Below are 13355 nucleotides of genomic sequence, written 5' to 3'. Positions count from 1 at the left end.
TTTTAAACTTTTCTTAGTGGTTGCCCTGTATTCACCTCTCTCTCCAGCCTTGCTGGCAGCGGTTTGCCTGTGTGCTCCCCTCTCTTATAGAGCAAAGAAGAGTTGAATTTTCAGTCTGTTTGTGTTTCACTTGTTAGGTCACAGTAGCAACTTCCAAGCTCCTAAACACGCAGAACAGGAAACCTCAAGCTACAGAACTTCTTAAAATACATTGATAACTAGACCAATCTCATACAGGAAGCCTTTAGGTTAAGCATTTGACTCAAGTCCTGGCAATCTGACTAGGCCTTGGCCATGTGTAGCTCTAAACTCCTCAAAACAAAACAGTTTGCATTCTTCTACAACATGCCTTGGAATTAATTAAATCTTAAGATTTTCTAGTTGGAAGGGATTCCATGCTCTAACATGGCATTTCACACAGACCTCTCTTTTAGAACATGACATATTATAATATGTTGTTTTATTTCTTTCTCACGTTATAGGCTGAGAGCATAAAGTCTATATTCATCTTATATCCAGTTTACACAGAACAGTTTGTGGGCCATAATATGAACATATTGCTTATTGAATGAATAATTTAATAATAAAAGACTCTAGACTCCTCTTCTTCCACCCCCCCCACCATGAAGGAATTCCAATACTTAATCTTGGTTAAGTCATAAATAGTATAAAAATTAAGGAAAAATAATGCTAAAGACATTTATTTTTCAAGCTTGGAAATGCCCTCTAAGCTCTGCAGATGAGAGACATACAAACCCTTGATCACTGAGCCTCTCTGAAGCCTCAGTTTCTACATCTGTAAAAGAGGATAATAATAATCAATATAAACTATGAGATTATGAATATAAAGCTCCCATGTTATAATACAGACATATAGTAGACACTCAACAAATTATTATTTTCATTTCATTATTATCGGCATCATCATCAATACTGTTAAACCAACACCTAAATTTCAGTACACAGCAGTCATCTGCTTTGGAAGCTCCTTCAGCCTGACCTTGTTTATTGAGTAAAGGTAAACAAGGAAAAGTAAAGGTAAACCCTGACTTGGTAAGCCATCAGGGTTGGACATTATTCTCTGATATTACAGCACAGAAATAATATGCTATAGTAAGAAGGTCTAAACAACCTATTCAAAGTCAAATATCTGAAAGACTTGAGAGTCAGAATAACAAAAAAGGTGCAGATAGAGGTTAGTCAGCTAACAACTAACTCAAAGGACAGCAGATAACTACTAACAAACTACGGAAGCCTACAGAACGTGAACAGCACCTGTCACCTTCAACCTAATAAACCCCTTTGTCGCCTGGAGGACTTTTTCTATTTCTCTTTCCCTTCCCCTTATTTTCCTTCCCTTTTCTTTATCCATCTCCATGCTGATACTCTCTACTATTTCTTCTCTGAGTCTCTCTCTTCTCTGTTTTTACCAACTACAATACAGAATTAAACCTTATCCTTAGTATTTATTATACTTTTCAGTAAAATAACGAACATAGGTTTTAAAGAAAGAAAATCAGGACTCAATTCCAGTTCTAATAATTAGCTATGTAACTTGGGTAAATTAATTAAACTAAATACTTCAGTTTGCTCAAATGGAAAACAGGGATAATAATAGCATCTTCACATGGTTATAGTAAGAAGTAAATTAAATTTGTAAATTATCTAGTCTAAAACCTGACACACAACAGGTGTTCCATAAAGTTAATGTTTTTCTCAATTTCTCTAGGAAAAAATTATCTAATCCTTGATTATGTCTTCCACTGTAGCTCTTAACAGAAAAGGAGACCCCCCCCTTCCTTGTACATATTTCCACCTTTTTTATGAATACAGATGAATCCATCCATTACAGATATGGACAATGTCTCTAACTACAGAATTTTACACTGCACTGATACAAACACCCCTTACTCTGGGTCGTCTCCTTGATTTTAAAAATAAGTTGGAACAGAAAAATATAAATAAACCCTGGAAACACAAAGTAATTAGTGATAATTATAAGCTATGCATTTAAGAGGCACTTAAACATTACATATAAACAATATATGAAAGATATAACACTATACTTTTTAAATTGGCTTGAAACTGCTTCAGTAGTTTGGGCCATGTGAGAAAATAATGAACTACTTCATAGGAACAGTTCCCACGTTAAGGAGTCAATACAGTATTAGGCCAATTGCCAGTTGCCTCTTCCAACTCATTCTAACTCAGTTTAACCTCTTATCTAGAGCCTGACTCTATTCTCAAGTGAATTCCACACTGGCATCCAGTAGGTGTTTGTAAAAATAAAACTATTTTAGAGAAGAGGCGTTAGGAATCAGAACAGACTACCCAAAATTTCCTGCACACAGCTCAGACAGCCATCAGACAAAAGAATCAAAAGGAAAGCTACGCATCGTCACTGTGTGACACCTGAAGCTACAGCCAAGAAGACAGTGTGCAGAGGCTGGTGCAGCTCAGTGCAACCTCTTCAACTGCAAACCCCAAACCACAGCACAGGCAACGCTGGGTGAACCAGAACCAAGTCGGTGTTGGGGGAGGGGGGTCAGGAAGCCCTACAGAAAACAGTGTATCACATGAGAATGACTACAAATGGGAGCAAGGGATTAGGAGTTACTGGGTAGGGGAAAAGCCATTATTCTATTCAAGTACAAGTTCAGTACCAGCAAGAGCTAAAAAGATTAAGTAGACAAAATTTCTTTAGGGAAACTAAAACAAAGACAGTATTAAATTAAAAACTGGGGTTTCCCTGGTGGCACAGTGGTGAAGAATCCACCTGCCAATTCAGGGGACACGGGCTCGAGCCCTGGTCCGGGAAGATCCCACATGCCACGGAGCAACTAAGCCCGTGCGCCACAACTACTGAGCCTGCGCTCTAGAGCCCGCGAGCCACAACTACTGAGCCTGTGAGCCACAACTACTGAAGCCCACGCACCTAGAGCCGTGCTCCACAACAAGAGAAGCCACCCCAATGAGAAGCCCGCACACTGCAACAAAGAGTAAGCCCCGCTCGCCACAACTAGAGAAAGCCCGTGCGCAGCAACGAAGACCCAACACAGCCAAAAAAATTAATTAATTAATTAATTTTTTTAATTAAAAAAATTTAAAAATAAAAACAAAATCCAAGGAAAAGGTAAAGATGAATGCTTTAAGGTCATTAAAAAACCAACTGCAATAGCAAGCCCTAAGGCAGTAACTGGCAAATGGGAGTGGCAAGAAAGTATAATAATTTAAAAAGAGTAACATTCGAGAACCAGAAGTACTGGTATGGTTTGGGTTTTTATTGAAGAATAGCATGTTTTCCTTGAGTTCATAAAAGGATTTGCCATGGCATGCAGTTTTTAAAACACTTCAAAGTTCTCAGTCTAGAGCAACAAAAGTGGTAGGCAGTTTCTAAGCCTAAGTCCCAGGAATGCTCAGTTTACTATCACTGCCCATCTCTGAAGAATATGAGAGCAGCCACAGGAAAACCCAATAACTGATCTGCAGCAGGCTCTTTCTGGGGGTAGGCTAGAGTGACCATACTTACTGGAGTCCTCCCACTGGAATAAATGTAGCTTCCACGCAGAATAATACAAAAATCCCAGTACCAGAAAAAGGCAGAGGGCTAGCAGCAGATTGCGTACAAATACCAAGAGTCCCATCTTCACATGATTTACGATTTCCTGCATGACCTAAAAAAAAAAAAACCAAAAAACAATTTAGGTCTTAACTGATAAAGCAATCATCTTATTGATATACTCTACCTTAAAATAAGTATTTATAGGAGAATTTCCAAATGAAGAACCACCTAGAATTACCACTGAGTTGATGACCTGGCATCCTCCAACCTGCTCAAGCCCGGCTCAAAGAACAGCTTCACCATCAGTCAGCATCCAAGCCAGAAATCAGCAGTCATCCTTGTGTCCCTCCTCTCGCCCATTCCTGACACCCAATCAATGACCAAACTCTGGCAAGTCTAACCTCCCAAATAAATCTCAAATCACACCCCCTTCCCACCATCACTACCCTAGCCCATGCCACCACTGTCTTCCCACAAGTTTCCACGCCTCCAAATTTGCACTCTCCCAAAGCCATCTTCCACACAGCACACGAACAGTCTGTTAATAACACAGAGTCTAACATTCCCTCCCTGCTTAAACCCCTTTGTATTAGTATTCTACTGCTGCTCTAACAAATTATCACAAACTCAGCAGCCTGAAACCACTCAAATTTATGATCTCAGAGCTCTGAAGGCCAAAACTCCAGCTACAGTGTGGCTCAGCAGGGTCCTCTGCATAAGGTGTCACAAGGCCAAAACCAGGGGCTGAGCAGGGCTGCATTCCTTTCTGGAGACTCTGGAGATGAACATACTTCCAAGTTCCTTCAGGCTGTAGGCTGAATTCAGTTTCTTGCAGCTGTAGGGCCCAAGTCCCTGTCTCCTTGCTGGTTATCAGACAGTGTTTGCTCCTGTTTTCCATGTGGTACATTTCAGTAGTGGTGGGTTAAGTCCCTCTTACTCTGATCTCACCAACTTCCCCTTCTACCACATCTTGATTCTGTTTCCAGCCGGAAAAATTTCCTTGCTTTTCAGGTTCATGCAATTAGATTGGGCCCACTTGAATAATCCAGGATAACCTCCCTACTTTAAGGTCTGTAGCCTTAATTTCACGTGCAAAGTCCCTTTTGCCATATAAAGTAACACGTTTACAGATTCTAAGGATTAGCGTGTGGACGTCTTTGGTTGTTGTTTTTTCTTCTTTTTTTTTTTGGCCACGCCGTGCAGCATGCAGGATCTTAGCTCCCTGACCAGGGATCGAACCCACGCCCCCTACAGTGGAAGCACGCAGTCCTAACCAGTGGAAGCACGCAGTCCTAACCACTGGACCGCCAGGGAATTCCCACATGTGGACATCTTTGAGGGACCATTCTGCCTAACAGACCTTTCATTAAATTCTCAATTCCTTTAAAATAAAGTAATTGCTCCTTAGAGTCTAGTAGCTTCTCATTGCACCCCTATTTACTCTCCAACCATCTCCTGCTTCTCCCAACCTCATTTGTATCTTATGCTCTAGCCCCTCTTCTTTCTAGTCACTGAACATTTCTTGTTGTTTCTCTCCTCAAGGTCTGTCTGGAATACATTCTCCACCACCTATTTCACCTGCTGCACGTTCTTTGATACTCACCTTAAATGTAGCATCAGCCAAGAAGACTTTCTAGGAGCACCCGTCCCAAACCCCACTCAGCTATCTTAGTCATGAAATAATCTATGAGAAATATTATACATATTATAACCTATGTATACATATTATAAATGAAGTGATAGAGTTAGCACTTGCAGATATATAATTGTCCACCTAGAAAAGCCAAGAGAATCAACCGAAAAATCATTAGAACCAATAGAAAATTCAATAAAGTAGGTGATTATATGATTTACTTACAAAAAGCAACAGCTTCTTAAAAACTATACCAGCGATAACCAATTAAAAACTGTAAGGGGAAAAAATTCCACTCATGATGGGAACAAAATCTATAAAATACCTAAAACTAAACTGCGGAAGAAATGAACAAGATTTTCACCAAAGGACATAAAAGATCCAAATAAATAAACAGACATAACAGGTTCCCAAGTGAGAAGATTCAATATTGGACACAGGTCAGTTCTCTTGAAATGTCAGTTCTCTATAAATTTAGTCAAAACCCATGATTTTTTAAAACTTAGATCTAATGTTAATCTGAAGAGTTCATGCCCAAGAAGAATGAAGAAATTTCTTTAACCAACAACAATGAGGGATTCCCTGGTGGCGCAGTGGTTAAGAATCCGCCTGCCAATACAGGGGACATGGGTTCGAGCCCTGGTCCGGGAAGATCTCACATGCTGTGGAGCAACTAAGCCTGTGTGCCACCACAACTACCGAGCCTGTGCTCTAGAGCCCATGAGCCACAACTACTGAGCCCGTGTGCCACAACTGCTGAAGCCCGTGCGCCTAAAGCCCGTGCTCCGCAACAAGAGAAGCCACCGCAACGAGAAGCCCGCATACCTCAATGAAGAGTAGTCTCCGCTCACCACAGCTAGAGAAAGCCCGCGTGCAGCAACAAAGACCCAGTGCAGGAAAAATAAATAAATAAAATAAATAAATTTATTTTTCAAAAAAAGGTCCCACTGTATAGCACAGGGAACTGTATTCAATATCCTAATAAACCATAATGGAAAAGAATATGAAAAAGAATACATAAGCATATATTGGGTTGGCCAAAAAGTTATAGGAAACCCAAACGAACTTTTTGGCCAACCCAGTATATAATACATATATATCTGAATCACTTTGCTGTACCAGAAACTAAGAAATTATAAATCAACTATACTTCGATTTAAAAAAATCAAATAACGCATTGTAGAAATGTAAATTGGTAGACTCTTTTAGGAGGAATTTGCAAGTACAGGTATCCCCTGCTTTTTGAAAGCTCGCTTTATGCCACTTCGCTTCTATGAAAGACCTAAATGAAACAAACCCAAAGAAGATTTTCACTTTTATCAAAAGAGGTGAAAATAGCTTTCAGCATGTTTTGCATCCAGCGGTTATACAGGCAGCGGGCACCCAGAGCAGCGAGAGTAGCACCACCAACCTCCTTTCCCAGGAAGTACACTTGGCATTTCTGCATCAAACCACCATAGATAGCTTTGAATTCTATCTGTGAGCATCTGTGCTTTATCTTGATTTATTTTGTGCATCTGTTAGCAAGATGTGTCCTAAGGTATCAGAAAAGCCTAAGAGAACTTGTACGGGTGTTGTGCTCAGCATAAAAATGGATGTAATTAAGCATTTAGATTGTAGTGAACAAAATAAAGATGCGCTTGCTTCGAACGTTCCTGTGTCCACCATTCAAACTATTTACACTCAGAGCGAAAGAATATTGAAAGCTGCCGAAGTTACTATTGGTTCTGCTCGTAGGAAAGGGGTCTCTCTTAACTGGCATCCAGTAATGGATAAATTGGAAAGTCTACTGCTTGAGTGGATTGATGGGTGTACAAAGCACAGTGTTGCATTAAGTTATCTTATACTTAAGGAGAAATCAGTCTTTTCAAAAAGCTGAAACGGAAAGCACTGGATGGGGAATTCTCTGGTGGTCCAGTGGTTAGGACTCCATGCTCTCACTGCTGAGGGCCCAGGTTCAATTCTTGGTTAGGGAACCGAAATCCCACAAGCTACACAGCGTGGCCAAAAAAATAAAAAAAGCAAGCAAGCACTGGACAATGGTAATGAAAGTGTTACGAGAGTCAAATTTAAAGGTAGTCATGCCACCAAGAAGGGTGGGATAGGGAGGGTGGGAGGGAGATGCAAGAGGGAGGAGATATGGGGACATATATATATGTATAGCTGATTCACTTTGTTATACAGCAGAAACTAACACAACATTGTAAAGCAATTATACTCCAATAAAGATGTTAAAAAAAAAAAGAAGAAATAAAGGTAGTCATGGGTGGTTTCATTGGTTTTTGAGGCGAGGGCAGCTTCATAGCTTAAAAGTTACTGGACAGAGTGCTCTGGCTGATACTGGAGCTGCTGAAAAGTTCCCAGAAGGTGGCTGTTTACACAAGCAAGTGTTTAACTATGGCAAAGCTGTAATTTATTGGAAAAAATTGCTGAGCAAGACCTTTCAAGAGAAGAAAAGCAGGCTAAGGGACACAAGGCATCAAAGGGGAGGTTTATCCTAATGCCTACTATTGACACCACTGGTGATGCTGTCCTAAGGCCTCAACTAATGTACCCTTCAGAAAATCTGAGGGCACTTAAAGGCACTGATAAGAATACACTTCCTATTATGTTTCATTCACATCCAAGTGGTTGGAATACCCAAGTGATTTTTTTCTGAGTACATGAGTGGATACATTAGCCCTTCTGCTGGAAAATACTGTAGAGAAAATAACCTCCATAAGAGGTGTCTTGCGGTTGTCAATAATTGTGCTGCTCATCCACCTGGCATTACCAGGTATAGCAGCAACATTTGTGTTGTGTTCTTACCGCCAAGTATGACATTGTTGCTGCAACTGCGTGGCCAAGGCCTAATAGCCACAATTAAGGCTTACTGTATGCAAAAATGTGATGCATTTTATTATAAATGCCACTGACAGAGAGGGAAACTCCAGAGCATTATGAGAGATCTGGAAAAATTAAAACATAAAATTTGCAATTGCTAGACTCACAGATATAGAGAACAAACAAGTGGTTACTAGTGGGGAAAGGGAAGGCGTGAGGGGCAATACAGGGGTAGGGGGAAAAAAAGGTTATTATGGGATTATATGAAATCATGTGTGTGACACTTTTGAAAATTGCAGAGCACTATAGAATATAAAGAATCTTTCATTCAATAAATAAATAAAAATAAAACAAATAAATAAAATTGGCTACTGCTAAATCTGGAGATGCTTTCATTAGGCTAAAAGTCTTGGTGGGAATTGGCATTTGGAAGAGACTGTGTCCTGAAGTAATGAGCAATCTTAAAGGCTTCAAATCAACAATAAATATGGCGACAGTGACTATGGCTAAGGAGGCTGGGTTTGTGGAAGCTGATAAAGATGTTGAAGAGGTTTTAGCATCCCATGACCAAGAACTGACACACCAAGAGCTGATGCAACTGCAAGAGTAAAAGATATAGGTTGAAACTGAACTCAGTAGCAAATAGCCCATGAGTGAAGTCAACCAGAAACTAAATATAAAGCACTTACATGAGATTGTCACTATGAACGACAGTGCTGCAATGATTGCAGAAAAGTATGACTTTAATTTTGAAAGGACACACAAGTTTAGGGCAGGTTTGCAGGATGTTTTGAGTGTCTATAAAGAATTGTATGATAGAAAAATGTGTGAGGCTAAGCAAATCAAGCATACTGTCCTATTCCAGCCTGTCACATCAGCCACAGCAGACAATGAACCTCAACCTTTGACATCAAGGCAGACAGCCATAGAAGGTGTAGACATAAGTGACCTGCCTGGTCTGATGGATTCAGACAATGATGAGATGTTGAGAAATGACCCTCTTCCCCTCTTTCCTACACCCTAGTCTCCTATACTTCCCACCAACCCAACGTCCAATGATTCAGCCTAACACACCATCACCACCACCTCTTAGCCTTCCAGTGTGCTTGCTGTCTTCTTGACTCTGGTGAGGGAAACTACACCATAAATACATTATTTCTATTTTATACAGGCTATGTATTTATCATGTCATTCCTGCTTTTAATATACGTTAGTGTTATTTTAGGTTTTAACTGTTATTTGGCATGATTTGGTAGTTATTCTTTGGATCTGAGAACACTCAGAAAGTTTTCCGTATAAATTAATGGTATTCGCTTCTTCACTTTCTACCATTTTGGCTTCCGAAAGGTTTCATAGGAATGTTCTACTTTCAGATAGCAGGGGAAACCTGTATCTGTTGAAATTTACAACATTCACACACCTTGACTCCACATTTCTATTTCTATGACTTTTTTCCAAGAGTAACTATTTTAAAAGTATCAATACATGGATGTTTATTAGCAACACTGGTTATAAGAGCAAAATACTAGAAACAACTCAAATGTCCATCGATAGGGAACCAGACAAATACATTATGGTAAATGTACACAATGATATTTATATCATTGCTATCACTGAGGTCTTGGCAGAAAGTAGACAGCACATGAAAAGGAGTTAACCAAAGGAATTAATGACAAGATTTTTTTGTAGGGTTAGAGGAACTACCCAGGGGCAGTGACACATCCAGGAACTAGCAACAATAGGAAGCTACTTCTACCTTGGAGCTGAAAAGGCAAAGAGAAAGAAGGGAGATACTGGAACCCAGCAAGAGCTGGCTGGAGAAGAGAGGCCAGCCAACAGGAGCAGTGGCCACAGAGGAACACATCTGCTACTACGTCCATGGCAAGGGACGGTAGGGGACAATAAATACTCTGACTTCTCTCACCACTGGTCCTCTGATACCCATCAGTGTCTCTCATCAGCTGATCCCAACTGGAAGCCAGAAGGCAAGGAAGCCCAGATGGTACAGTTTGTAGAGGTCAGCCACCAGCACACAGAGGAAAGAAGGTGGACAATGGATTTTCATTTTTGTTTTGGCTGCATTGGGTCTTCGTTGTTGCGCGAGGGCTTTCTCTAGTTGCAGCGAGCAGAGGCTACTTTTCGTTGCGGTGCGTGGGCTTCTCACTGCGGTGGCTTCTCTTGCTGTGAAGCATGGGCTCTAGGCGCACAGGCTTCAGTAGTTGTGGCGCACGGGCTTCAGTAGTTGTGCCATGCAGGCTTCAGTAGTTGTGGCTCATGGGCTCTAGAGCTCAGGCTCAGTAGTTGTGGTGCACAGGCTTATTTGCTCCGTGGCATGTGGGATCCTCCCAGACCAGGGCTCGAATACATGTCCCCTGCATTGGCAGGCGGACTCTCAACCACTGCGCCACCAGGGAAACCCTACAATGGATTGATGAAGGCAGGAAAATAAAAAGTATAGAATATGATGTAACAGTTAACAGAATGAGACACACAGGCATGTCCTGACATAGAAAAATAGCTAGAGTATACCACTAAGTGAAAAAAAAATCTTGTAGAATAGTACATTTATGAATGTATGTACAGCCCCATACTGGTGGTAACAAACAAGGAAGACAGTAATTTTTTTTTTTTTTTCGGTACGCGGGCCTCTCACTGTTGTGGCCTCTCCTGTTGCAGAGCACAGGCTCCGGACGTGCAGGCTCAGCGGCCATGGCTCACGGGCCCAGCTGCTCCGCGGCATGTGGGATCTTCCCGGACCGGGGCACGAACCCGCGTCCCCTGCATCGGCAGGTGGACTCTCAACCACTGTGCCACCAGGGAAGCCCCCGACAGTAATATTTAAAATTAAGGTTAAGAAGGAAGTACACAGATAAAAGAATACACACCAAGCTGTTGACAGTAATTACGTCTGAAAAGTGGGTTTGGAGAGGGTATTTTTCACGATGTATTTGTATATTTAACTTTAATATTTGTACTCATGCAAGTAATAAATGTACAAAGTTTTCAAAGTGAAATAGAAATTGGAGACTTGCATTTCCAGTAGCACAAAGGACATGTACTCTGTCCAATCCTCTGACAAAAACGAGAAATTTAAGGTATAAACAGCCTGCCTACAAAAAGCAGGTGGTTCTTGGAAAGATTTTTCTTCCCTTTTAAAAGGGGACTGAAGTGGCTGCTCCCAGCCCTTCCCCCCTCCTTCTGTCCTGAATGCAGATGTGACATCTGAACTGCCACAGCCATACTGTGACTTCAACCTAAGGCTCTGGCAGACACACGACCGTCAGTCAGTCAACGAATTTACCCATTTGTTCAACAGACATGACAGTGAGAATGGCGAACTAATCACCTATTTTATTTCTGACTTTTCCATTAAGGAAAAAGATTTTCAAATAAAGAAGTAGAACAAACAGCCTAAACAGGAAGCTGATCTCCAGAAGTGGGTGACATACAAAGAAGCAAGTAAGAGCTTAAAATAAGCCAAAACCTCCAAGACAAGGAGGAGTATAACATCTCGATATTCGGAAAGAGATGCAATTTCAAACTCACTGCCAGGACAAAAGCTTGACAACACATTCTAGTGGGGGGCTGTGGGGAGAACGCCCATACATTGCTGGTGGTAGGAGGGATTTGGCAGTATCTAACAAAACCATACATGCTTCTACCCTTTAATCCAATGATCTCACTTCTAAGAAACTATCCCAAAGATACACTGACAAAAATACAAAAAGACTTATGCACATGGCTACTTATTGCAGCACTATTTGTAATATAAGAGAAAAAAACCCTTCAGTAAGGATTGAATAAACTATGGTGTATTCACAAAATAGAGGATTATGCAGCCATAAAAAGGAATGAGGGAGCTTCCCTGGTGGTGCAGTGGTAAAGAATCCGCCTTACAATGCAGGGGATGCGGGTTCAATCCCTGGTCAGGGAACTAAAATCCCACATGCCGCGGGGCAACTAAGCCCGCACACCGTACCTACTGAGCTCACGTGCCTCAACTAGAGCCTGCGTGCCGCAAACTACAGAGCCCACGCGCCCTGGAGCCCGTATGCCACAACTAGAGAGAGAAAACACGCACACCACGACTACAGAGAAGCTTGCACACCATGACGAAAGATCCCACGTGCCTCAACAAGGATCTCACGTGCACAACTAAGACCGGACGCAACCAAAAATAAATAAAATAAATAAAAAATAAAAATAAATCTTAAAAGGAATGAGCTCTCTCCCTCTCTTCCTTTCTGAATAACTTAATTCAAAAGCCATTAGGCTTTAGGGGCCAAGCAAGGTAGGCACATATATCTGGAGTTAAGAGGGGGAGGAGCATCAGGCCATCATGATAAGTCTGGGGGTATGGCAGGAGGTGATAAGGGACTGACCAAATAAGTAAATATACTGAGGCTAACAGGAGCCAGATTTCTCAGTGATGGAGAAGGGAGTTGAAAATGTAGAAAAAGAAAAACTAGAATAAACCTTTTGGGTTGTATTGGAATTGAAGGTATCAGCGTGAACTGATGGTTTTCAATATATACACATACAAAAATATAAAAATAACTATAGATGTGGACAGTGTATGTGTGCTTTTGTGTATGTACGTGCTTGTAAGCCCTAGCTCTGTCCACTGAAAGGGCCTGGCAGCAATCATATCCCAGAAGCAATGAGCACACCTAGCACCTCGATCTTGGTTTTTAAATACTATTCTCCACTATGTAATAGGAACCAGGGGTCCCTGGAAGAATGGCTGATTCCAGGGCTGAGGCAGAGAAGGCACTATCAAGATAAGCCTGAAAGTAGGAAGGTGCTCAAAGAGTGCCATGTGAAAAGGAAAATGCAGTCAGCTTGAGGGACTCCTAATGGCCAGGTCTGGGGCAATTTAGACTGATAATAACAGATGATGACCCATTAAATAAGAATTTAATAAGTGAGGAGAGGAAAAAGCTCTCCCTTACAGTGGAATGAGTGTAGAATAATGTAATTAGAAAATCACTATTTAGCAATCATTTTAGTAATAATTCAGCTATGAAACATCAAAGGATGCTAAAATTAATAAGTAATATTTTGAGAAACAGGATATTATATCATCTTAAAGCATCTCCCCACAAGATACTTATTAATTACAGAGAGGAAAAGAGTAATTTTACAATGCAGAAACCTGATAGACACCACCATAGACTAGCTGAAGGATATATGGGAGTTCTTGTAATATTTTTGCAACTTATTTGTAAGTCTGAAATTATTTCAAAATTAAAAGTTTTTAAAAAAGAAAAAAACTTAAACCAAATGCGCAAATAAATGTTCAAATAAACATCAAATGATGTTATGCAGCCAATTAAG

General features: G+C 40.8%; 1 protein-coding gene across 5 annotated transcripts in view; it reads right to left on the bottom strand.

The window, feature by feature from the left end:
- The window catches only part of ST3GAL3 (ST3 beta-galactoside alpha-2,3-sialyltransferase 3), a 241706-nt gene that overhangs the window by 211898 nt on the left and 16453 nt on the right, over positions 1-13355 (bottom strand). For all 5 annotated transcript variants that reach the window (XM_060021063.1, XM_060021089.1, XM_060021080.1 and 2 more), the window contains exon 2: positions 3530-3674. In XM_060021063.1, the coding sequence (XP_059877046.1) occupies positions 3530-3671 (142 nt within the window). In that variant the 5' untranslated portion in view covers positions 3672-3674. The remainder of the gene's footprint in view (positions 1-3529; positions 3675-13355) is intronic.

Source organism: Delphinus delphis, chromosome 1 (assembly GCF_949987515.2).
Source record: "Delphinus delphis chromosome 1, mDelDel1.2, whole genome shotgun sequence".
Classification (NCBI taxonomy): Eukaryota; Metazoa; Chordata; class Mammalia; order Artiodactyla; family Delphinidae; genus Delphinus; species Delphinus delphis.
The sequence above is the reverse complement of the archived record's forward strand: the minus strand, read 5'-3'. Positions and strand labels throughout refer to the sequence as shown.